Source organism: Monodelphis domestica, chromosome 3, assembly GCF_027887165.1.
Source record: "Monodelphis domestica isolate mMonDom1 chromosome 3, mMonDom1.pri, whole genome shotgun sequence".
NCBI lineage: Eukaryota > Metazoa > Chordata > Mammalia > Didelphimorphia > Didelphidae > Monodelphis > Monodelphis domestica.
Window position 1 is genome coordinate 105,513,723 of NC_077229.1, and position 23,251 is coordinate 105,536,973.

General features: G+C 41.9%; 1 protein-coding gene across 4 annotated transcripts in view; it reads left to right on the forward strand.

Moving 5' to 3' along the window:
• The window catches only part of ZC3H3 (zinc finger CCCH-type containing 3), a 517,748-nt gene that overhangs the window by 489,345 nt on the left and 5,152 nt on the right, over positions 1-23,251 (forward strand). Inside the window, exons 11-13 of one of the 4 annotated variants that reach the window (XM_016432074.1) lie at positions 2,443-2,693; positions 2,827-2,892; positions 8,059-8,192. In XM_016432074.1, the coding sequence (XP_016287560.1) occupies positions 2,443-2,693; positions 2,827-2,892; positions 8,059-8,192 (451 nt within the window). The remainder of the gene's footprint in view (positions 1-2,442; positions 2,694-2,826; positions 2,893-8,058; positions 8,193-23,251) is intronic. The other 3 variants (XM_016432075.1, XM_056822943.1, XM_016432076.2) reach the window with 3 other exon arrangements.

Consider the following 23,251-nt stretch of genomic DNA (forward strand, 5'->3'; position numbering starts at 1 on the left):
ATTGTAATTAATCCTTAAGTCACAAAACTGTTAATAGCTAGATTTATTAGTAGGAAAAAGAAAATAAGAGAGAAATATAGAAAGGAGGTGAAGAATTTCCTAGCCTAATAATCCAGAGCCTAACAACTCAGTGTCTGTCTCTGAATCTCAGCCTCAGAAAATAACCCCTCCAGCTTCCTGTTGGGTCTCATCTTTTAAGTCCTCACTACACCACTAGCTCTCCTTTGTCACCCCCCAGGAACCAATCACAGCTCCTCAATTAGTCTGGCGTGGAGGGGGGGGGGGGTTGGCAGTGCCAGTTGAATCAATTCCCTGGTTACTAATTGAACCAAATTCAAGACAAATGGAAGGGAAGTCTAAATCTCTGATTGATCAAATAAAAATACAAATTCCCTTCTTACAAGAGCTACTTGCTAGAGGTCAATCAACAAGCTAGAGATGGATCCCCTCCCACACCCACCTTGTCCCCTTCTCCTACCACCTTCCCCTTCACCAGAGAGCAATGTGTACTTTAACCTGAAGAAATAACAATAATAATACTCATTAAGAGTTACAGTGTGCTTGACTTCGTCAGCTATAGGGGCCAAGGTAATATAAACACCATCCGCTTTTTGTCAGTGGGAAGACCGAGGTTCAGAGAGTGGAATGACTTAAACTGGAACTCAAATTGAGCTTTGCCCTTCAACATCAGTCATCTGCCCAAACTACTTTTTGTATTTTTATCACATTTTAAAAAATTTTACTTAATTGATTAATTTAGAGCATTTTCCCAGGATTACAAAAATCATGTTCTTTCCCTCCCCTCCCCCAAGCCCTGTCCCATATCCAGTGCACAATTCCACTAGGTTTTACATGTGTCTTTGGTCAAGACCTATTTCCATATTATTGTTTATCACATTTTAGATACAGCTTCTAGGGCAAGGGCTCCTGTTCCCATTTAGTATATAAGAAAATTGTAACCTACAAGGGGTTTGTCCAAGCTCAATTTAGTGGCAGATCAGGACTCAAATCCAGGGCTTCAGACTTGTTCCACAGCTCTTTTCATTATACTCTACACTGCTCCTCCCATAGATATTGATGCTGAGCCTATTCACAAGGACACTGGCCTTCACTGCCTCTGTCGCTAGTACTTATTGCTGCTTTTGCTTGGGCCTGTGGGAGCAAGTCTGAATTGGAATTTGGAAGGTAAAGGATTTTGGAATCCATTCTCCTCCCCACTACACCTAAGCTAGGTAACTCTTTGAACCAAGCTGTGGTAAGGAATTGGCAAAGTAAATCTCACATCCTATACCCTGGAATCATGACTAAACATCCCTCTTCCTTACCATAGACCATGATCTGGTCACAATTTCTCCCTCTGAATCTATTTTCTCTTCTGCATAATGGTGATAACAACCCCTGCCCTGCCCCTTTCCCAGAACTATTTTAAAAATGGATTTGGAAGTGCTCTGAAAACTATAGTATGGAATATACATAACCAGACAGTAGAACAATAGTAGTTAGGAGGAAGGAAAAGAGTAGTAAAAGCCCTGCAAGATAAAATCCAGATTCATTAGTCTGTCATTTCATGTTCTGTTCAGGGATCTGGTACTAATCTACAGTACTTTTCTAAGTTCCATTGCTCCCTCAAATCTACCTTAATTTATCGCCACCCAAAGAACTATATTTCATTACCCAAAGATACGTTAAGACTTTCTCCAAACCAATATCCATACTGTTCCCCTAGCCTACAGTACCTCTCCATATGTCTCCATCTTTCAAACTCTAACTTAGTTGCCATTGTCTTTCCATTCAGTTTACTTAATAGATATAAACTGAGTACCTCCACTAAAGTCCTCCAGTAGTTGAGGGAGCCTGGCTTCAGAGAATATGCCAGCACAAGCAAAAGCTCTGCCAGGGTTCACTAAACTAGTGACCCAGTGTCTGCCACCCAAGTGTCAGCCTATCAAAACATAGAAAGTTTTATCCCTAGGTTTGCCACTGGGAGGGAGGGGGAGGTACGGGTTATGAGTTTTTCAGCCATAACAGATCACAAAGACCATTGTCTTCATGAAGATTCTTCATGTTCATGAATTCAGAAAAACTTGGATCAAGGAAATCATGAATCTGAGAAACAATGAAATATCTTCAGTGAAACATTTGGGGTCAGAAAACCTGAATTCAAATCTTGCTGTCATTATCTCTGACCTTATTCCTCCCTGAGCCTTATCCATAAAATGTGGGGTGTTAAGTTAAGGGTCCTTCCACATTCAAAATCTTTTCTTCCTGGAGGAAAAAGGATTAAAGGGATTTCCCAATGCCATTCAAAAAGCAAGTTGTCAGGAGTAGGGTAGAGAAGAAGGAGCTCTGTGAACCAGATGGCAATGTAGATACTCTACAACTTTTCTATTAGTTCCTCTCTTTTCCAGGCATAATCTCATTGCTTACTGTTTTTTCCCACAGGAAGTATATGTCTCCAAAATCCCAGACCAGGAATATCTCCAGCTCCTCCTCCTCATCTTTCCTGTCATCATCATCAGCATCTTCCTCGGCATCATCAGATGCAGAGGATTCACATCTAGGGAATACGGAGGCATCAGGTTCCAGGAACCTCTCCAAGCTGCCTTCCTACATCTCTTTGCAGTCTTCATCTAGCCCTCGGGGCCACTCGGCTTCCCGAGCACGTAGGAAGAGCCCAGCCAAAGAGGAGACGGGTAGGACTGGGGGTACCCAGGGTAGTTGTGTGGAACCCCACCATGAATTCCCTCTCCCCTGGGCTATAGTGTCCCTCCCTCCCCCACCTCCTATTTCTGACTTGATCCTCAACACAACTATCATATTTCTTAGATGTCCTTAAGAAAGAGTTTGCCCAGCTGAAGACTGAGGGATATTACCCTGCTTTCTACCTACGAGGTGGGATATTGCAGTGGTGGGGGAGAGTATGGGGCTGAGCTTTCAATAACAAAATAAGCACTTGCTGTGCATTGAATACTGTGCCTAACGCTTATCAAGATACAAAATTTAATGTCATCGCCCTGCCCTCATGGAGCTTATAGTCTACCAGTAGGAAAGATAACTAATATAATTAAAGCATAAGGCAGGCAGGCTATGATAAAAATCATAGAATGGAAGTTAACACAGGACAATAGAGATTCAAAGGAGGGAAAATGCTTCCAGTTAGTAGCTCCCCAAAATAAGCATTGTCTTCTCAGAGCATGGACTTCTTGATGGCAGGGAAGGTCTGTGTTTACCTCTCAGGCCAAGCAAAGGTAGGGACGATGTTTCCCCTCTCAGACCTTGCAGGACCCACCTGCCCAATAGAAGTGACTTCCCCTACTCCAAGTCTTTTAGTCCTTAGGGACCTGGCAGAGGGAGGAAGAGAGAGAGATTCTATCCTGTGGTTACTTCCAAAAGGGATGATATTAGCACCCTCCCACCCTCTGTGCTCAACTGGGCCCTCAGTTTCTTCCCTTCAGGATAGGAAGTAGAAGAGCACCAGCTTTTTCATTCCCTTAAGCCAACTTTGACTTAGGGCCCTTGTGTGGAAAATGTGGACTAGGTAGGGAGGTTGAAAAGGCTGGAGGAGACTCCTAGGAGGTGCTAATTTAGGTAAGTAAATATCTACCCATGGCAGAGCTATTGGGGAAGAGAATAAAGAGAGATATAGGCCTATTAGCAAGGCCTCTCACTCATTATTCTGACATTAACAAACATTAGTACTTGCTTTGTGCCAAATTCTGAAAGAGAAGCAAAAATTAATAAGTATAGTCTTTGCCCTCAAGGAGCTTATAAGTAGTAGGGGAAAAAACATTTAAACAAACAGTAGTAGAAAGCAGGAGGCAGCTAGGTGGCCCTGTTGATAAAGCACTGGACCTGGAGTGAAGAAGACTTGAGTTCAAATCCAGTCTCAGACACTTACTAGCTGTATGACCCTGGGCAAGTCATTTAACCTCTGTTTGCCTTAATCCACCAAAGAAGGAAATGGCAAACCACTCCAGTATCCTTGCCAAGAAAACCTCATGGACAGTATTAGCATGCTGTGTTTACAAAGAATCAGACACAACTGGAATGACTGAAGAATAACAATGGTACAAAGCGGAATATGAAAAGGGAGATACCCAAAGGGTTTTTGGAGCCCACAAGTGAAAAAGGACTTCTAGATGGGGGCTCCATGAGGTCAAGGGCTATGTCTCCCCCTTAGACTGGGGATTCCCTAAAAGCAAGGCCTTGTTTCTAGTATTTTGATTTGCATAAGAGTGAAGGTTAAGGATCTGTGGGAATATGAATTTGAGGAGGGTGGTTAATTGGAAAGGGAGAATGGGACTTTTTGTTAATATCCAGGGACTTCAGGTTTGGGTTCAGACAAAACCCTCTGCAGAGGAATAGAATTAGGAAACAGGACTTCCTATACCTAGGGAGAGCCCTGCTGAAGAGCCTGGAAGAACAACTGAGTCTTCCAGGGCTCTGGAAGTCTGTTCTCAAGGACTGGGCTCTGGACACCCCTGTATCAACTCCAGGGGCTCTAGCCCAGCATCTGAGGGACTTCTGTGGTCCACTTCCTTTTGGCTCTGATGCTACTGGACTTCCCTGGTCAAAATACACAGTCTTCCACCTGGCCAGGGCCCATAAGGGAGGTCAGGCCTGTGTACCTGGGATTCTCAGCCTTATTAAAGCCTCAGCTGAGTTTCTCACTCAGGAAATTAATCCTGTTATGTTTGGCACATATTTATTAAGTGTCTGTAGCCTTTGATCAAGACAATACCAAAAAGAGGAAGCATGATGTAGTGGAAGGTGAATTTGGAATCAGAACACCTGGGTTTGAGCCCCATCACTGCTCCTTACTGCCTCTGTGACCTTGGGCAAGTCACTTAACCTCTCTGGGCTTCAGTTTCCTCATCTGTAAAATGAGGAGGTTGGACTAGATGATTTCTAAGGTCCTATCCAGTCCTAAATCCTATGATCCTATGAAAGATGAAGAATGACACAGCCACTGCCCTGAAGGAGTTTACAGTCTAATAGGGAGGATATGACATGTATCAAGTAAGTATAATACAAGGTAGGGGTAAAGGGGATCCAGGCAATGTGCCCTGAAAAACTTAAGGAGGGAGAGTTCATTTTCACCCAGAAGATAAGGGAAGGCTTCATGGAAGATGTGGCACCTGACTAGGGCCTTGAAGGAATGGAGGGACCTTCCTTTAAGACAGAAATTAAGGATAGAGCAGACTAGTCCAAGCCTAGAGGGCAAAGACAGATGGACAGTAGTAGACTTCATAAGAACATGTATATGTGTCTGTTACCAGTAACTTTTTGCTAATCAGTGGGAATGCCTATATCCATGTGTGTACTGTGGGGTTGGGGGGTCACGTGTGAATTCATTCACTCAATAATGGAACTGAGAAAGGAATGAGTGTCTTCTCATCTGGCCACTGAGAAATCTGGATTGGTATGGCTGACTTCTAGGCAGTGAGACTGAGAGGAGGAGAGCAAGACTTTCCTTTCAGGAATGAATAGAAACAAGGCTAAAACTAGAAGAGCTCAAATGTTCTTCTTTGTGTGTTCCTCCTTACTGGGGTCCCCAGACCAGGCAGTAGGGGTCTGGGTGGGCCAAGCACAGCAGGTACCCAGCGTTTCCATATTTCACCTTCCCATTAAGCCGCCCATGTGCTCCGTGCGCTAATCGTACCCAGCCGCACCAACGCCAGCCATTCCAGGCGAGGGCTAATTTAATTAGAAAGCACCCATTTTAGTTAATTTGTTCGAGAAGATCACTGAAAACTCCTGGAGAGAACAGATGTTTCCCTCTCCCCCGATGAACATTTGGGGCTTGGTAAATGGCTCCACTCAGCCTTGTTTAGGAGAGAAAGGAGGATTTTATGGCCGCAAACGACCCTTTCTGTAAACATTTTACAGCTCTCTGCACGTTTGAGTGACGATAAACCCCGAGCAACTCGGCGGGCTGCAAATTTGCGACCATACGGCTATCATTTTATTGTCATATTTCACGGTCGTAACGTTAATGGAAGATGCTCGCTACAGCCTTTTTTAACAGCTCCGCTGAGCACGCTCAAACACTTGCTTTGGCAAATTCAGGCAGAGGGGCGGCTGCCTCTAGTTTGTTTACAGCCTCTGCTTCTGGAGGGTGAACTTTTTGGAGGCTCTGCCACCTATTTTCTTGTCCTCAACTTTACAGCCTCCAAGACCTCTCCTCCCTCTGTCCCCAGGGTTGAGATAGGCCTAGCCCAGATTTTGAGGTCAGAAGACCCACCACTTATTAACTAGGTGACCTGCTTCCATTTTCTGGGCCTCAGGTCCCCACTGTGTAAAATGAAGGGCTTAGACCTGATTATCTCTAAAGTCTTTTTCAACTATAAACCCTGTGATCCTGGAGAACTTTTTGGCTTACTGAAGAGGCAGACAGTGAGGCTTGTTCATGGGACCAGAGGGTCAATACACAAGTTGCCTTCATCTGGACAAGGCTGGAACCCCCAAGTCTTATCCTTAAAAATTACTCAGCTCTAGCCCTTCAAAGATCCCTTTTCTCACTTCTTGGTTTTTGGAGCCTCATTTGTATGTAGGGAAGGACAAGCAACATTGGTGTGGATATAGGGGGATGCTTCTCCAAGGGTCTTTTCCCAGGAGGAAGGAATAGAGCTTCTATAATGAAAGCCTTGGCAATGTGACTCAAGAGAAAGAACACGGAATTTAGAGCCAGCAGGCATGAGTGAAAACCCTAGCTCTACTGCTTACTACCTGTGTAACTATGGGCACATCCTGTAATCTCTTCAGGCCTCAGTCTCCCCATCTATAAAATGAGGAAGTTCAGCTAGATGAACTCTGAGGTTTTATCTACCTCTAAATCCTGTAGTTGATCTTATGAACCCCCCACCCCTTCCCTCTTTCTCTCTCTCTCTCTCTCTTTCTTTCTCTCTGCAAGCCAGGTCCCCAGGTATCTCACTTTCCCTTTAGAGAGAGAGAAAAGGAGCTGCTGTAATCCAAGCCTTGGCAGTATTATACACTAAAAAGAACACTAGATTTAGGCTCAGAGGACTTGGGTTCAAATCTCAACTCTGCTATTTACAAACTGGGATCCCTGGACAAGTTATTTCCCCTTTCTGGGTGTCAATTCCCTCTTCTATAAAATGAAGGAGTTAAGCAAGATAATCTCTGTGGTCCATTTCAGCTCTAAAATTGTCTGAATCTTCATGAACTATAGCACCCTGGAGGATTTTGAGTTGTCATCTCAGGAAGAGAGCAGAGCACAGGGATGTGGTAAATGGGGAAACTGAGTCCTGCAAGGACCTGCCCACAGAGGTCAGGCTTCTATCCATTGGACCACTTGCTCTCTCTCTTCTGTCATCTACCATAGGGAGTGTCCACAAAGGCCCAGAAGAAGAAAGCTGGTCTGGCTAGAGGATAAGGACTTCCCTTTTTCCTGTTACTTGAACCCCCTCATGACCCTCTTCAGGTGCCCTCATCCTCAGTAAGAAGCCAGTAGGAGATAGAGTCAAGCTTTGATCAATTGGCTCCCGGTGCACTTTTCTTTTTTGTGGGAAAGTGGGGATGGAAGGGAGTAGGAATTTTCTCAAAAGAAACCTAGTAACCCATGATCTAGTACCATAGAAGACATATGAAAGTGGGGGTGGGAAAGGCAGTGTTCCTGGGAAATGTGTATAATAATGTGGATTATCAGTAATGGCCTCACTTGAAACATTCCTTCAGAGTGCTTGAAATTAGCCCTCACCAACCACTCTGTACCTTGGGATTCAGCATGGCCTAGTTCCCTTCTCTCCCAGAGATGGAGTCCAGGGCATTTAGTGGACAAGCAGGTCAGAAGGTGTTTGGAGAAGCCTTTTTGACCAGCTGGAAGATCTTCAACAGGGGTTGGGGGAAGGCTTAGCAGCAAATCACCTTGTAGGTGAGATGTCACAGGGATCTATGCCACTGCGGGTGGGGCAGGATGAGGCGCAGAGAGCCGGAAGGGGCGCGGTGAGTGCCCCAGCAGACTGGAGCAGGAGCCATCTGGCCTCGATAGGCAGACGGACCAAGGAGGCCGTTGACTCTCAGTTATCTGCTTCGCAGGTTATCCATGGCGAACATTTGAGCCCAAGTTGCCTCCCCGCCTCCGTTCCGCGCGCTCTCGCCACCCAGCCCATGTGGGCCTGGGGGAGGCAGACTCCCTGGAACCCCAGCCTGAGCCACGCAGTATTAGGAGGGTAAATCTGCTGCTTTTAAAAAAAATGTTGCCCTGGGTTGTACCCCAGAATCCCATGGGAATGATTTCTGGATGGATCATGTACTGGTTTGGATTATCTGCAGCAACTCTCCTTGGATAATGGGGAGTTGGGGGCAGAGACTATCAGTTCAAGGGTCATCACTTTCATGTCCTTCCCCACTCTCATCCCCACTGTGAAACCAGCATAAAGTCACCCTATTCCTTGACCCAGACCCTTTCAGTCCTACCCCAATCATAAGAGAGAAATGAATTGTTTTTTAGAAAAAGAGGTAAAATATGAGGGAAGGGTAAAGGAGAATACAAAGGAGGGTACTAGGTCTCATCAGGGGCATGCAGCCCCTACCTCCCTACTCTATTCTTCTGAGTCCACTATGACCCTGAGGCAATACTATCCCCAACTCCCTGGACAGAAAGTATTTTTAATTCCAGGCTTGGGTCCAGGACCCAGAAATCTCAAGGTTAGCCCCATGGGCTACATATGCATGAAACAGGAGCCATGGCACTTGGACAAGAGTCCAAGAATATAGAATGAAGGGTCACAGAGTTGTATCATAAAGAAGGACTTTGTTCATACTCTGCCCCCACATATAATAGGGAGAAAAAAAATTTTTTTAATTTCTTCAGGCTTTAGAAATGTAAACTTCTTAAAATTTAAATTAAAAAAAAAGCCAAAGAAGAACTACCTTTCCCCTTTTGCCCAAAGCAAATAAGTTTATAGGATCCTTGAACACTATCTGCTCTCACTCTGCAACCAGCAAGAAGTTGCTAGAGACTATATGCCCTGACCCCCTCCCCCAACATAATGGCCCCATGTCCATCTTTCCCTTAGAACTAGGCCAAGAATGCCTGCCCTGTGATGACATCTGGGAAACAGGAGTGTGGTCACTGTCTCTGTCCCCAGTGACCTTTCAGGTTTCCAAATGACTTAAATGAACATCATCATGACCATGGAGAGTTCTAGGATGTAGGCTGAGGAAGCAAAGTCCATCCCTTTTGTCCTCTGCCTGGACCCTTGTAAAGGGTTATGGCTTTGTGAAAGGCCAAATTTTGCCAGAGAGGCAGCTTTGGTACATTGAAAAAAGCCCCAAGTTTAGTATAGTGGGAGGTGGGTCCTAGTCTTGACTGCCACTGGCTCTCAGTGTAACCCTTAGGCAAAACCTGTCTTTTCTCTGGGCCTTAGTTTTCCTTCTGTAAAATGAAGAGATTATATTTGATTATTCTCAAAGACCTTTCTTTGGAGATTGGAGCCTCTGATCAGATTGGAAAGGACAAATATGAGGAATAAAGATTTTACATAGGGCACCATGCAATGCAGTAGTCTCACCTAAGTTGTGGGTGTCATTGAGGGGATTCTTGTTTAGGTAGGGATTCAATTAATGACTTCCCAGGTCATCTTTCACCTCTTAAATTCAATGAAGCCCATGTTGGAACAAAGAAAAAGTGAAGAATCTGAATGCAGAATATATCATCTGTGATAATAATGGTGATTTATTTGAAGGGGATTTCCTCCTAACAGAAGACTTCTCACAGCTCTCACACAAGCTTTTCTTTAGATCACTCTCTTGCTCACTGCTTTTTTCTGTTCCTGGGTGAGAATAACTACTGAGTATGCACCTTCCACAAGTTTCTGATTATCCCCACCTCTGGGGTTGGCTGACAGCCTTTTAGTCAAGAAGCCTACTCTGACTTCTACAGGCACTATTCAGAGGGACAGAAGGTAGTAGAAGGCATCTGAACTTTTGATAGGCTGGCAGGGCTCACTTCTATCATTTAGAGCTAGAAGCAAGAGAAAAGTTGTGGAGTGATGCACTTTGACTTGACATAAGAAAAAGAGAGCTATCCCAAAGGAGAATGGGCTACCTTGGGAGTGGTAAGTACCTCATCACTTTAACAATAACAACAAAATTAACATCAACAAATATACATTATTAGAGATCTCCAAGTAGAAGCTGGTTGACAACTTGTCCAGGATGTCATAGTTAGAATTCCTGTTCAGGCATGAGTTACACTAGATGATCTGAGTTTCCTTTGAATTCAGAAATTCTCTAACTGTATACTCCACTTGCTAATCTTCTTCCTTTCTGATCTTCTCACTTGGGATAATTCCTACTTGCTGATGAAGTAGACACTCCTCCCCATCCCCTACCCCCCCCAACCCCGCACCATACACACAGTTTTCTGTCTTTGTCCCTGTATATCTTTCCAGCCTATGCCATTATCTTTTCTCAACCCAACATAAACCCTTCTCTCAAACTCCCAGAATCTTATAGTCTCTTTCCCCACTTTTCCTTCCCTCTACCCCCCAGTACATACACCTTGTGGAAGTTGCTTCTAAATTCTCACTCTGACTTAGTCTTTCCCTGGACTCAGGTCATACATCCCTCATTTCCCAACTGCCAGTAGGCTATATGACCATGATTTTACGTTGTGACCCTTTCAAACATCCATTCCCACCGGGATTCCAAAATGGGAGGTGTGGAACAGTACCCTGGCAAGGGAGTGGTTCCACACCAGCAAAATTTTCCACTAGAGCATCAAGACAAAGTTCGAAAGACCTATAGAACATAGAATGTCAGAGCTAAAAGGGACATTAGAGAATATCTAAACCAACTACATTTTATAAAGAAGGAAACAATGTTCCAGAGAGGAGACTTGTCTTAGGCTTTACTCAAGACAGTCTCAGAGTTTGGATGAGAATTCAGGGCCCCTTCAACTACGCTCTGATAACTGAGTATACCTATTTGAACACAGATTTGATTTAGCTATAACTGTTGGTGGAAACTACAGGCCTAATTAACTTGACCTTTTCTTGATAACCTGAAGTGGTCATTAGAAATACCAAATTTTGTTCTATCTTCTAAAATAGTGAGGCCCCCAGAAGTTGTTAAAATCCTATTAATTCTAATGCTGGTATGACCCCAAGCTGCTTGGTTTTTAGTGATCTTCTATCTGTTTTTGTTAGATTTTCTGTCTCCTGTCAGTTGTCTAGTCTTTACTTTCAGTATCCCTTTCTTAAGCAGTCTTCCCCCCTTCCACTTTTCAATTTCTAACCTGCTACAGGCTTGAAACTAGATCATAGGATAGGGAGTTGGAAGGGACCTAAGAGACTATCATTGACCCTCAGTTTCCTCATCTATGAAAAAAGATTAGATTTTCTTTAAGGGCCTCTCCATCTCTAATTGTTTGGATTCTCATCTCTGAGTTGACTGGGAAGGAAATTGATGCCCACAAAAGGGAAAGGACTTGCCCAGAGTAATGAAGGTAGGAAGAAGTAAAGGTAAAGCCAGGACTCAGATACCAGCCTGTTACTCCAAATCCATGTTATAATTGTGTGTGGTCTAAGAATTAATAGGTGTGGGTTTAAGGGGCTCTTTTGGTAGAAATTATTTGTTGATGTTAATACGATATTTTTCTACTATAAACTTTTAGTGACTAGAATCCAGAACCTAAAGAAGCAGAACTTAGAACCTAAGCCAAGGCAAACTATTGGAACCATTAAGCCTAGAACACATCAATTATCTCTGTACTGCTAGCTGCTAAGCTGAAATTAATGGGTAGTGTAAGGTTTGAAACAGGATTCGTCGGGGTGGAGGTGAGGGAGCGACGACAGCTAGGTGGCTCAGTGGTTTGAGAACCCGGCCTAGAGACAGGAGGTCCTAGGTTCACATATGGCCTCAGATGCTTCCTAGCTTTGTGATCCTAGGCAAGTCATTTAACCTCCATTGCCTGGCTCTTACTGCTTTTCTGTCTTGGAACCAATACACAGTACTGATTCTAAGAAGAAAGAGAGAGAGAGAGAGAGAGAGAGAGAGAGAGAGAGAGAGAGAGAGAGAGAGAGAGAGAGAGAGGGAGGGAGGGAGGGAGGGAGGGAGGAAGGAAGGAAGGAAGGAAGGAAGGAAGGAAGGAAGGAAGGAAGGAAGGAAGGAAGGAAGGAAGGAAGGAAGGAAGGAAGGAAGGAAGATTGATTCATGGATTTCATAGATTTAGATGCAGAAGGGCTCTTAGAAACTGTTTAGTCAGCTGTCCTCACAACCAACCTTTTACAAATGATAAAATGAGGTCCAGCATGTAGAGAAGTAATTTGTAGTAGGAAAAATAGGCATTCTGCTGTTGGCTGTAGAGAAGAGGCTAATTAGAGTCAATTGGACTGACTCCAAAAGGTGATGAGCACCCCCATCAAGAAGGAACCAAGCCTAGAATGATCTTGGAACCACAAGCAAAGGAACTAGGCCTCACCACAGAGCAGAAACCACTTCATAAATGTTGCTTGCATTGGAAGTGAGATTGGCCCCCAACTTGGACCAACCAAGCCTAAGCCTATAGGGAGAGGACTCTGTGCCCCCAGAACTTAACACTTTAGGGTTTGGGTGTCTGGTTCCTTTCTCTCTACCATTTCCTAGTCTAAGTTTATCTCAGCTGACCTCTGGAGTATATAAAATAGCCTAATGCAGTGAAAGACTCTACTTTCTTCATACTTCTAACTAGAGAACCTCACAATAGGAAAGGAATAGTTGTTTGAGCCTGCTATTGTCAGACCAGACCATCCCTTTTTAGAGTCACTGTGCAGTGGGGAAAGTAGTCAAATAAACAGCAAATAAAGTTCTAAGAAACTAAGGTAACTTGGATTTCCCTCCCATCTTCTTTGAACATTAATTGTTTTAACTCTGAGTAAAGGAGTATTAGTCAATATAGAGGGGAATATAAGAAGGTTGGTAACGTGGGAATGGACCAGGTTGTGGAGAGCTTTAAGTACCAAGACTTCTTGGATGGATGGATGGATGGATGGATAGATAGATAGATAGATAGATAGATAGATAGATAGATAGATAGATAGATAGATCCTGGTGGTAATAGTCATTGGATTTTATTGAGCAGGGGAATGACATGGTCATACCTGTACTTCAGGAAAAGTCACTGGCAACTGAATGAAAGATATTGGAGTGGAAAGAAATTTGAGGCAAGGAGAATGCCACTAAAAAGCTATTACAATAATCTAGATGAGAGTCTGAACTGGGTGGTGACTGGGAATGGAGAGAAAAGGGGATGCATATAATAGATATTTTTGAGAAAGAAATTATAAGATTTGGCAGCTGATGGGTTATGGAGGATGAACAGGCAAGAGAATAACACTGTGATTGGAACCTGGGTGACCAGAAGGATTCTGGTGCTATCCATAGTAATTGAGAAGTTCTAAAAAAGAAGGTTTGGGAGGAAATACAATGAGTTCTTTTTTTGATATGTTACATTTGCAGTGCATATGGGACTTATAGTTCAAAGCATCCAACAAGCAAGATGGCAAACATGGCATTTAAGAGATTTGGATAAATAGATCTTGGAACCATCTTTATAGAGAAAATAATTGAACCCAAAGGAGCTAATACGATCACCAAATAATAAAGTCTAGAAAGAGAAGAGAATATGATAGTTGAAGGGATGACCACAATTAGTAGGCATGACATTGGGTAAAGCCAACAAAACTGAAGGCACAGTCAGATAGGCAGGAAGAGAACCAAGGGAAAGCAGAGTCACACAAGACCAGGGGTAAGAGGGAAGGAAAAGTAGTTAACAGTGTTAAATGCTTGCAGAGGTCAAGAAGGATGAAGATTAGGAAATGATCATTGGATTTGGCATTAAGAAATCATTATTTCTTATATATATAAATAAGAAATCCAAAGAAACTTTGGAGAAGACCATTTCAGTGAAATGAAAAGGTCAAAAGTCAGAAACTCTGATTTAAAAAAAAATATCTATGTGAGTGGTTAAATAATTTATTCCTAGTATCAAGGGTCAGATTTGAACTTGTCTTCCTGACCCCAAATCCAGTACTCTCCACTATCTGCCCTAAGAAGAGGGGGAAATATTGAAGAGATTGGGGGTAAATTTGACAGAAAGTATGACCCTCAAAACATCATTCAAAAGTCAAAAGAATCAGCCAAGTATACCGCCATTCCGCACTTTAATCTATTTACAGAAGAACTAGTTGATGTGTTAGAAAGGATAGGAATCTTGAAGAAAGTGACTGTTATCCTGCTGTTTGTGACTAGAAAGGAAAAGTCTAGTGTGATCTGATGTATGTAGTGTATTTTAAATTTCAGAAAGTTCAAAAGAAAGATCAAGATGGTCCCATTGCCTGGGATGCAAAAGAGAAGTCAGCTCCCAAGGGAAGTACAAGACAAATAGTGCATGTGGCTACATGCTGAATTCTCTGATAAGCCCAAATTTTAAAAGAACCATGTACAAAAGATGAAAGCTAGAGCAAGTAACTAAAGACAAATAGTGACAAGGTCTTATGAGAACAGTGTCAGGAAGACTGAAGCCCAGAATGAACTAAATGCAACCCAAGAACCTCCGGGTCTAGCTTGTTTGGATAGCCACCTCACACAACTAATCCACATGAACTTTGCACACTCCTAGAACCCTAGATCTTTTTCAGACAAACTGGTAACCATTCTCCCCTATCATCTTGTACTTGTGATGCTGATTTTTTAAAAGTATGACTTTACCTTTTTTTATACAAAATTTTATCTTATTAGATTTTACCCAGTGCTCTAGCAATAAATAAAGTGTACACATAAAAGGATAGAAGAAGTTCAAAAAAGTTACCTGTATAAGTACAGTACAGTACAGGTAGGGAGAAGTGTAATGACCTCTCACCTCATATAGACCTTTTAAGATTTTTATGACACTTTTTATACATTATCTTATTTGAAACAATAGCTATAGAACAGATAAGAGCATTCTTATTCTAAGATGTGGAAACAGGCATTAATATATGTAATATATCCATCAACAAGCATTCATTAAGTGCTTACTGGGTACCAGGTACTGCCCTAGGTGCTAGGGATATACACACAAAATTCCAAAAAAAAAACCAGTCTGAGGGGAAACAATATATAATCAGAATATACAATATAAATGCAAAAATGATAGAAGGTAATATTGAGATAATCAGCACTAGCATCTGGGAGAACCAGAAAGAGCCTCCTGGAAAAGATGACAGGTGAACTGAATCTTAAAGGAAGTCAGGAATTCAAAGAGAAGTTGGGACAGGAGAGCATTCAAAGCATGGAGAACAAGTAAACTAGTATGGCTGTATTATAGAGTCCATGGAAGAGCTCCAGGTTGAAGAGGCAGAAAAGAAGAGGGAGAGCATTTTAGGTCTAGGGTGCAGCCATTGAAATCTCTGAAGGATAGCAATTAGGTCAGTTTAGCAAGAGTATAGAATTTAAGCGATAATGTGTAATCGGCTTGAAACAGGATATAAAGGGTTAGAAATGACAAATGGAGGATGTTGTATTTACTTTTTGAGGTATCAGGCAACAAAGGAGTGAGTTTCACATTCAGATAATGTCTTTAAGAATCAGTATAATTCTGACAATATGAACTGACCTACCCACACACACACACACACACACACAAAGGTAATGTATATTTTAGTCTGCATTAATAGAAGGATAGCTCGACTCACTTCATTTACCAGGTTAGAGGTACTTAGAAGTATTCCTGAGTTTTGGTTTTTTTACCTGGTCTACAGTTAGCCTGGTGCTACTGGATGCCAGAGAGTGGTAGTCCTTTGAGGCCCTAGCTTTGGAGACCACATCCAGAGATAGGTTCTAGTCTCCATTACTCCTGGCCATGACTCGCCAGACTGAAAAGACCTTCTTTTCTCATAAAATCACAAACTCTTAGAGCCAAGACAGAATGAAGTATGAGAATCTAAAGTTTCTGTGTTAAGCCTTCATTTGAAGCTCTGAAGAGGTCCTCCTGGAGACCACCCACCCCAGGAGTAGTTTAACCTAAATTTTCATTTGCAACTTTCCTTTGGCATCCCAGACAACTCAGTGGCACAGTGGAAAGAGCAGGGGACTTGGAGTCTAGAAGATATGAGTTCTAGTTATATGACCCTGGGAAAGTCACTTAACCCCAAACGCCATGCCATTCTTCTGGCTTAGAATTGATACTAAGAGAGAAAGTAAGGTTTTTAAGAAATAAACACTGGCTATTATTGTTACTAAGTTTGACTTTTAAGACCAGATAAAACAAGCCTAATCATTCTCCCAACCTATCACATTTCCCTGTTTTCTCTTTTCCAATTTCATTATCCATACTTCCTTAAACAACCCTTTTATCCTCCAATTTACAGTTCCCTCATCATCTGATTACCCTCCTTTTGATACATTCTTTCTGATCCGTACATTTTAAAATGTGGCTTCTAGAAATGAGCATAACAGTGGAGGGGTAAATCGTAGCATCATAGAAGAGGCTTTATCAAGTCTAACCTGTATCTGAGCAGGAGCCCTTCTATAGCACTAACAAGTTATTGTCGAAGCTCAGCTGGAAGATCTCCCAAGAATAGGAAACTCACTATACCCTGAGATACCTCATTCCACTCTTGACTTCCTTAAGATGATAGGTTTATCCTTCTGAAGAGTCACTTCCTGTAGAGGGGCTAGCTGCTCTCAAATGTTATAATTTTGTGTATCTAAGAGTATAACTTTATATTCCTACCTATTGGAGTTCACCTTACTGGATTCAACCTATTGTTCTAAACTGTGGAAATCTTTTTTTAATACTTTGTCATCCAACGCATTGGTCATCCCTTCAGGCTTTGACTACTTCCCATTTGAAAAGCTCTCACTTGTGGCTCCCAGTAGCTGCTAGCATGCAGCAGTGGCCACACCCTGGGCAACGGCTTCGACAGGCTGGCTAAACCTTGTGTGGGTAGCCATCGGGTCATAAACCCCTGGGGAACCAGGGCTTTGCTCACCCAGCATGTGAAGACTGTTTCCACGGAACAGGCGGAAGAAACCAATAAGAAGGTTCAACGGCTGAGAGGGTGACACAGCAAAGCACTGTGGAGTGCTTAGGGCATGTTGGAACACAAAGGACAGCACGGCCATCCAATGCAGCTGAGGAAGTCTCCAGATGTAACGACTTTTCGTACCACTGGACCCAGGCTTCCAACACTGAGAGAGTGGGACTGTCTCTGTGCATCGACTTTTCCACTGAAATCTCCTTCACGCACAAGTGTCTTTGTGCACACTCATCTATCCATAGATGAAAACGCACAAAGATAATCGTCATCCTCAGTTACTGAGAGACTACTACTAGACATTTGAAAATTATGCCATCATACTTTCATCTGATAAAAACACTGAACACAACAGGGCCAAGCACAAATCCCTGGGGCAAATGAAATGAGCCTTGGTTGGCAGTGATTCATTAATTGCCACTCTTTGAGCTCTGTCATTCAATAAAAAGTATAAGGTACTATGAGAGCAGAAAAGAGAGAAATTAATTCTACTTGAGGGGAAAAGAAGAAATCAAGGAACTTCATGGAAGACGTAGCCTCAGATGAGTCTTGAATGGCAGGTAGGATATGAAGAGAAAGCAATAGTGTAGGAAGAAACTGAGGAAAAAGTATTAAAGGAATAGGGAACAACATGGGCAAGAACTGAAAAGCAGAAACTAGAATCATAGAATTTTACAGTTAGCAAAAATTAAGCTACATTTAGAGAAACAATCTCTCATTTTATAAATGAAGAAATTGTAGTCTATTTCTATACTCGGGTGACTTGAACCCAGGTCTTCCAGCTCCAAATTCAGTGTTTTTCCCTCTAAACCACAATGCCAGTTCAAGAAATTTGTTTGAGGGATAATGAGTTACCAATTTGGACTGGAAGTTTTAACATGTATTGAGGGAAGGAGGGAAAATAAATCTAGAAAAGTAGAATGAAGACAGGGTATAGAGGACTTTTAATGACAAACCAAATGCTTTGGAATCTCCCCAGCCTGTCTTGTTACCACACTTAGTATCAGAACTGAGAATACTTGGATGGCTAGGTCAGTTAGCCAGTCAGTAAACCTCTTGCTGACTCAGTATCTTCATCTGTAAAGTGAGGAGAATAATAGCTTTTCAGAGTTGTTGCAAGGATCAAATAAGATAATGTGTGGAGAGTGCTTCACAAACCTTTTAAAGCACTATGTTAATATTAGCCATTGTTATTGCTGTCTTGCATTATTCTAGACTTTTTGTATGTATCTGTCCAAATAGTAAGGGACCTCCAGATGTTAGTAGAGGAGGGAGATGGCATGGGATCATGCATTCATCTTTTCCTCCTATTGTTTTTTAAGTGTTTTTTTAAATTTATTTTATTTATTATAAAGATATTTTTAATTTTATCAATTATATATAATAACAAATTTCCATATAAGTTTTCCGAAATCAAATTTCCTCCTGTCTTCTAAACAATACTCTAAATGTAGCAGACTCTTGGTTAAATGCACACACATGCACACGTGCACACACACGTTTTGATACCCCTTCTCCCTATAATCTTCCATGTACCCCTTACCCATTCTCTAAGCTGACACTTCCTTTAAGAACTTAAGTTCCCCTCTGAGTAGGGAATTTTATTTTGAAAACATATCTAGAAACAAAGTCTGGCATCACTATGTCTTGTCTGGCAGCTATGTTCCCAGGTGTGATTTAGTGTATGTGTGTACACATTTGTATTTATAGCCCTGCATGCAGATTAGTCAGACTCCCATCCAAATTCCTTTCTGTGTGCTTTGACTTCCCTATGATTTTCCTTTGCTTCCAACTGTGCTTCCCTGAGCATTCCACCCCCACCCCCCAAACTAGAGGAAAATGGACCTAAAACTGAGATTCAGAACATGGGTCCCATCTTTTTGTTGACTAATTGTAGGCCCCTGCTCCTACTCTTCTCTCGAGCTTCCAGAAAGTTCCTTTTGGTGAGATTTGTGGTGTAGTGGAAAGAATACTAGAATTGACATCCAAGGACGTAGGTCTTCATCCTATATCTGCTTCTTTGTAACCACATGCAAATAATTTTACCCTTCTTGCTTTAGTTTACTTGTTTGTAATAGATGATCCTAAGATTGGCTTTGGTCCTTTATACTCAGACCTGAGCGGTAGAAGAATAGAGTTTTTAGTCCCAACTCTTCCAAAGCTACTCTCTCTGGTCTCAGCCTGACCCCTCTTTTTGTCTTTTTTCCCAAATTCCCATATACACATACACAAAAACACACATGTGCTTGTTCTGATGAGCAGAGCAATTCCCTGATATCCACATTCATTTTATTCATTCAATACATATTTCCTGGTGCCTACTAAATAACCAGGTCTTGTACTTAACTATTGATATTGGAGAGACAAGTAAGTAAGACTTGGTCGCTGACTTCAAAAAGATTCTTGCCTAGGAATGGGACAAAACATGGATACACAAAACTATAGGACCCTCATGGGCACATTTCTGTGCATGCAAACAAAGAATAGAAAGATACGCATAAGGCTATTGAGAGGAAGAGGTAGAAAAAGGAGGCAGTAATTCAGTGATTAAAGTGAACAAAAGAATTATGTGATATTCTAGCCATGGAATTTACAGTTTGATGGGGGAGTGGAGGATGGGGAGTGTGGTTCTTATGAATATTGGTCCAAAACATGACAGAATCTCTGAGTTAGAAGGGATCTCAGACACTACCTTAAGTCCAGACCAAACCTGTTTGAGAATCTTCTACAAGTGGCCATCCAGCTTCTCTTGGTCTTGAACTGCCTCGCAAGGCAGGTCATTAGATTCTTGGAAAATTCTAATTAGGTGCAGTTTTTACTTTGAGCAAGCCTAAGTTTGCCTTTTCTAGTTCTTTCCTTTGAGACTAAGCAGGAGTCCCATCCTCTTTGAGCTTGATAGTCCTTCGAATTCTTGAAGTCATGTATTATGTTCCCCTAAGCCTTCTCTTCTTTAGGATAAATATCCACATTTCTTTCAACCAGTCATCATTTAGCATGAATTCAAGGTCCTCCACCATCTCAGCCTCCCTCTGAGTGCTCCTTAGTTTGAACTGACCCTAATTCTTGCTAAAATGTGATACCTAAAACTGCACATACACACACATAAGAAAGCACACCAGGACCACCATCTCCCTAGGCCTGATGCTGGCTAGATGCAAGCTAAAACTGAATCCACTTCTTCACTGCCAAAGTATACTGTTGGATCATTGAGCTTACTGTGTGTATACTTTAAACCCCAGATCTTTTTCAGTTAAACTGATACCCGATCATATTTTTACCAGCTTGAACTTGGGAAATTAATTTTTTTTAACTATAGCTTAAGACTTTTACATTTTAATCCAGTTCCATTCAGCAAGCATTTGTTAGTACCTATCATATGATTGGCACTTGGGGTGCAGAACAGAATGATAGTCTCTCTGCCTGATGAGCTTATGGATATCTATTTTACTAGATTCAACCCAGGATTCTAGCCTTTTGAATGTTTATTCTGTCACCCATTATATTAGTTATTCCTACCAACTTTATGTCATATGCAGATTTGATAAGCGTGCTGTTTATGCCTTTTATCCAAAATACTAACAAAAATAGTAAATAGCTCAGGGCCCAGAACAGATCACAAGAATACTTGTCAGTCAGCAAACATTTATTACTTATCTCCTATGTACCTGACATTGTTCTAGGCTCTGAGAATATAGAAATTTCAATGAAATCGCCTTATCCTCAGGGAACTTTAATTCTGCTAGAGGAAACATTTATGTTTTTTAATGGATATCCATTCATATGTGTGTGGAAAGGTAGATATGTATGTATGTATATCTATGTAACTACATGCATGCACAAAACATATTAAGGTAGTTTGGAACATGATCAAGACAGCCTTCATATAGAAAGTGGCTTTTGAATTTTGAAGAAAAGTGGCATTCTAAGATAGGGAGAATGGGGACCAGGTCATAAGAGGCAGAGAGGAAAGCCAATGCAGAGGGGTGGAAAGAACAGCAAGAAAAGTTCAGCGGAACTAAGATTGCATGGATGAAAATGATTCACAATAAACCTGTAAAAATATTTCAGGAACATCTTGTCTGTGTGTGTGTGTGTGTGTGTGTGTGTGTGTGTGTGTGTGTGCACGCGTGTGTGTGTGTGTGCATGTGTGCGTTCACGCACACACATACATCTCCAACCAAATGACCATTCCTGTGGAACACTAATCTGATTTGATAAGACTTAGAAGGTTGTTCTCTGTCATATCCTGAGTACATGCTCTGGAAAGATGGAAGATCTCTCAGTGGTGTTATTTTCTCATGAACAAGTAGCTTCTTCAGTTCCCTTCAGCACGAAGTCACCAAGTACCATTATTCATCTCTTCCAACCCCTCCCTCTTGACATCCTACCTTGGAGAACAAGCAGGAGCTTCCTTGTTCTTCAGGAAGAGCCTTCTATGTCTTCTTTAAAAACACACAGACAAAAAAAACTGAATATCCAATAAACCTTCCTCCCTTTCTCCTCTCTTTGACATTCTTCCATCAACTGGCCTCTTGAAACAAACCAGAATTCCCATTTTCTTCTTAGAGAAGATGCAAAGATCTGGGAGATCAGAGAAAGGAAAGATGATTTCTGACAGGGAAATCATTGAAAGCTTCCTGAACAAGAGTTGGACTAGAGCTGAGCCTTGAAGAGTGTCCATAAGAGAATAGAAATATATGGAGTTATCTGCAAAGCTGTTTTGGACCTAGTGAATGGCAAGTGCATGGTAGAAGGGGAGCATGGGATATTTATGGGGCATAGCTAGTTGTAAAAAAACTAGATGATAGAATATTCTAGAACAAGAAGCGTAAGCCAAGGATAGGAAGTTGGAACTAGTTTGTAAGGGTTTTGAATACCAGACTGTTATTCTGGGCCCCATAATAACAACAGCCAATATTGCTGTAGCTTTCTGGAGTTATAAATCATTTTACAGACATAGTCTTATTAGTTTGGTTTGGTTTGGATCTAGACCTGTGATACTAGTAAAGCCAACTAATGAGGAATCTCCTTCAAGGTAAATCAGGCCTTCTGTAGTCTTTGAGATTTCCTGGGAGAATGAAAGACTTAAGTTGTGTGTGTGTGTGTGTGTGTGTGTGTGTGTGTGTGTGTGTGTGTGTGTGTGTGTGTGTGTGTGGTCTTAAACCAAGTCTGAGGTCAGTTCCCAATCTGTTATACCATGCTGCCTCTCACAGTAGCTCTGAGAGTAGAAGATATGATCTCTACCCTCAAGGAATTTGTAATCTCTTTCAGGGATGAGACATGAAAATCAAATGCTGTAATGCCTTATTTTTCTGGCAGCCTTGTGGTACGAGTTATTACACTTCCATGGAAAGCTGATGCTACCTTAACCTGTATTAATAGGATCAGAATATCCAGGGATAGGGATGTAACACTACTATTCTATTTGGTCAGATGAATCAAGAGATTTATGTCTAGTTTTAAGTACTATGTTTTAGAAAGGACACGGACAAAATGAGATATCCAGAGAAGAACAACCTGGATGGGGAATGGACTAGAAACCCATGCCATAGGAAATGTGTTTGAGTAAGGCAATCTGATGGAATAGAAAGGAGCTCTGGATTTGAAAACAGGGACTTGAGGCTCAGATACTTACTATGTCACCTTGGACAAGTCACTTAACCTCTTTGGGCCTCTGTTTCTTCATCTGTAAAATGAAGGGGTTAGAAAAGGGAGACTATTTCAGTGGTTCAGGGAGACCTAATAAGTTTCTAAACTAGATAAGAGTCAAAGATTCACTCATTTCCAGGATTTCACCTAGACCTATTTTTGGCTAATGCTATGAGCTAGTGTCTAGAGGAAGAGATTAGTACTTGACCCGGTGCTTGGCATCACCGGAGTAGTTTATCAGAATTGTTGGTTGCCAATCCAATCCATTCTTTAACAAGCATTGATTAAATGCCTGCTGTCTGTGAGATACCATGCCCCATACTGGAAACAGGCAAAAATGAAGTCATTTTTGTTCTGAGAGATGACTACAATATATACATAGAAAAAGTAAAGACAGAGAAATCTAGAATAAAAACAACTGGGGTGGAGGGATTAGGATAGGAGGAGCCTTCAAGAAAACTAAGGACTGTTAAAGGGAGGACGGAATGCATTCTAGGCATGAGGAGAAAGCCTGCCAGGAGGTGGGGGTGAAATACTGAGTTTCAAAAATATCTAGTAGCTTCAGGGGGACAGAGACC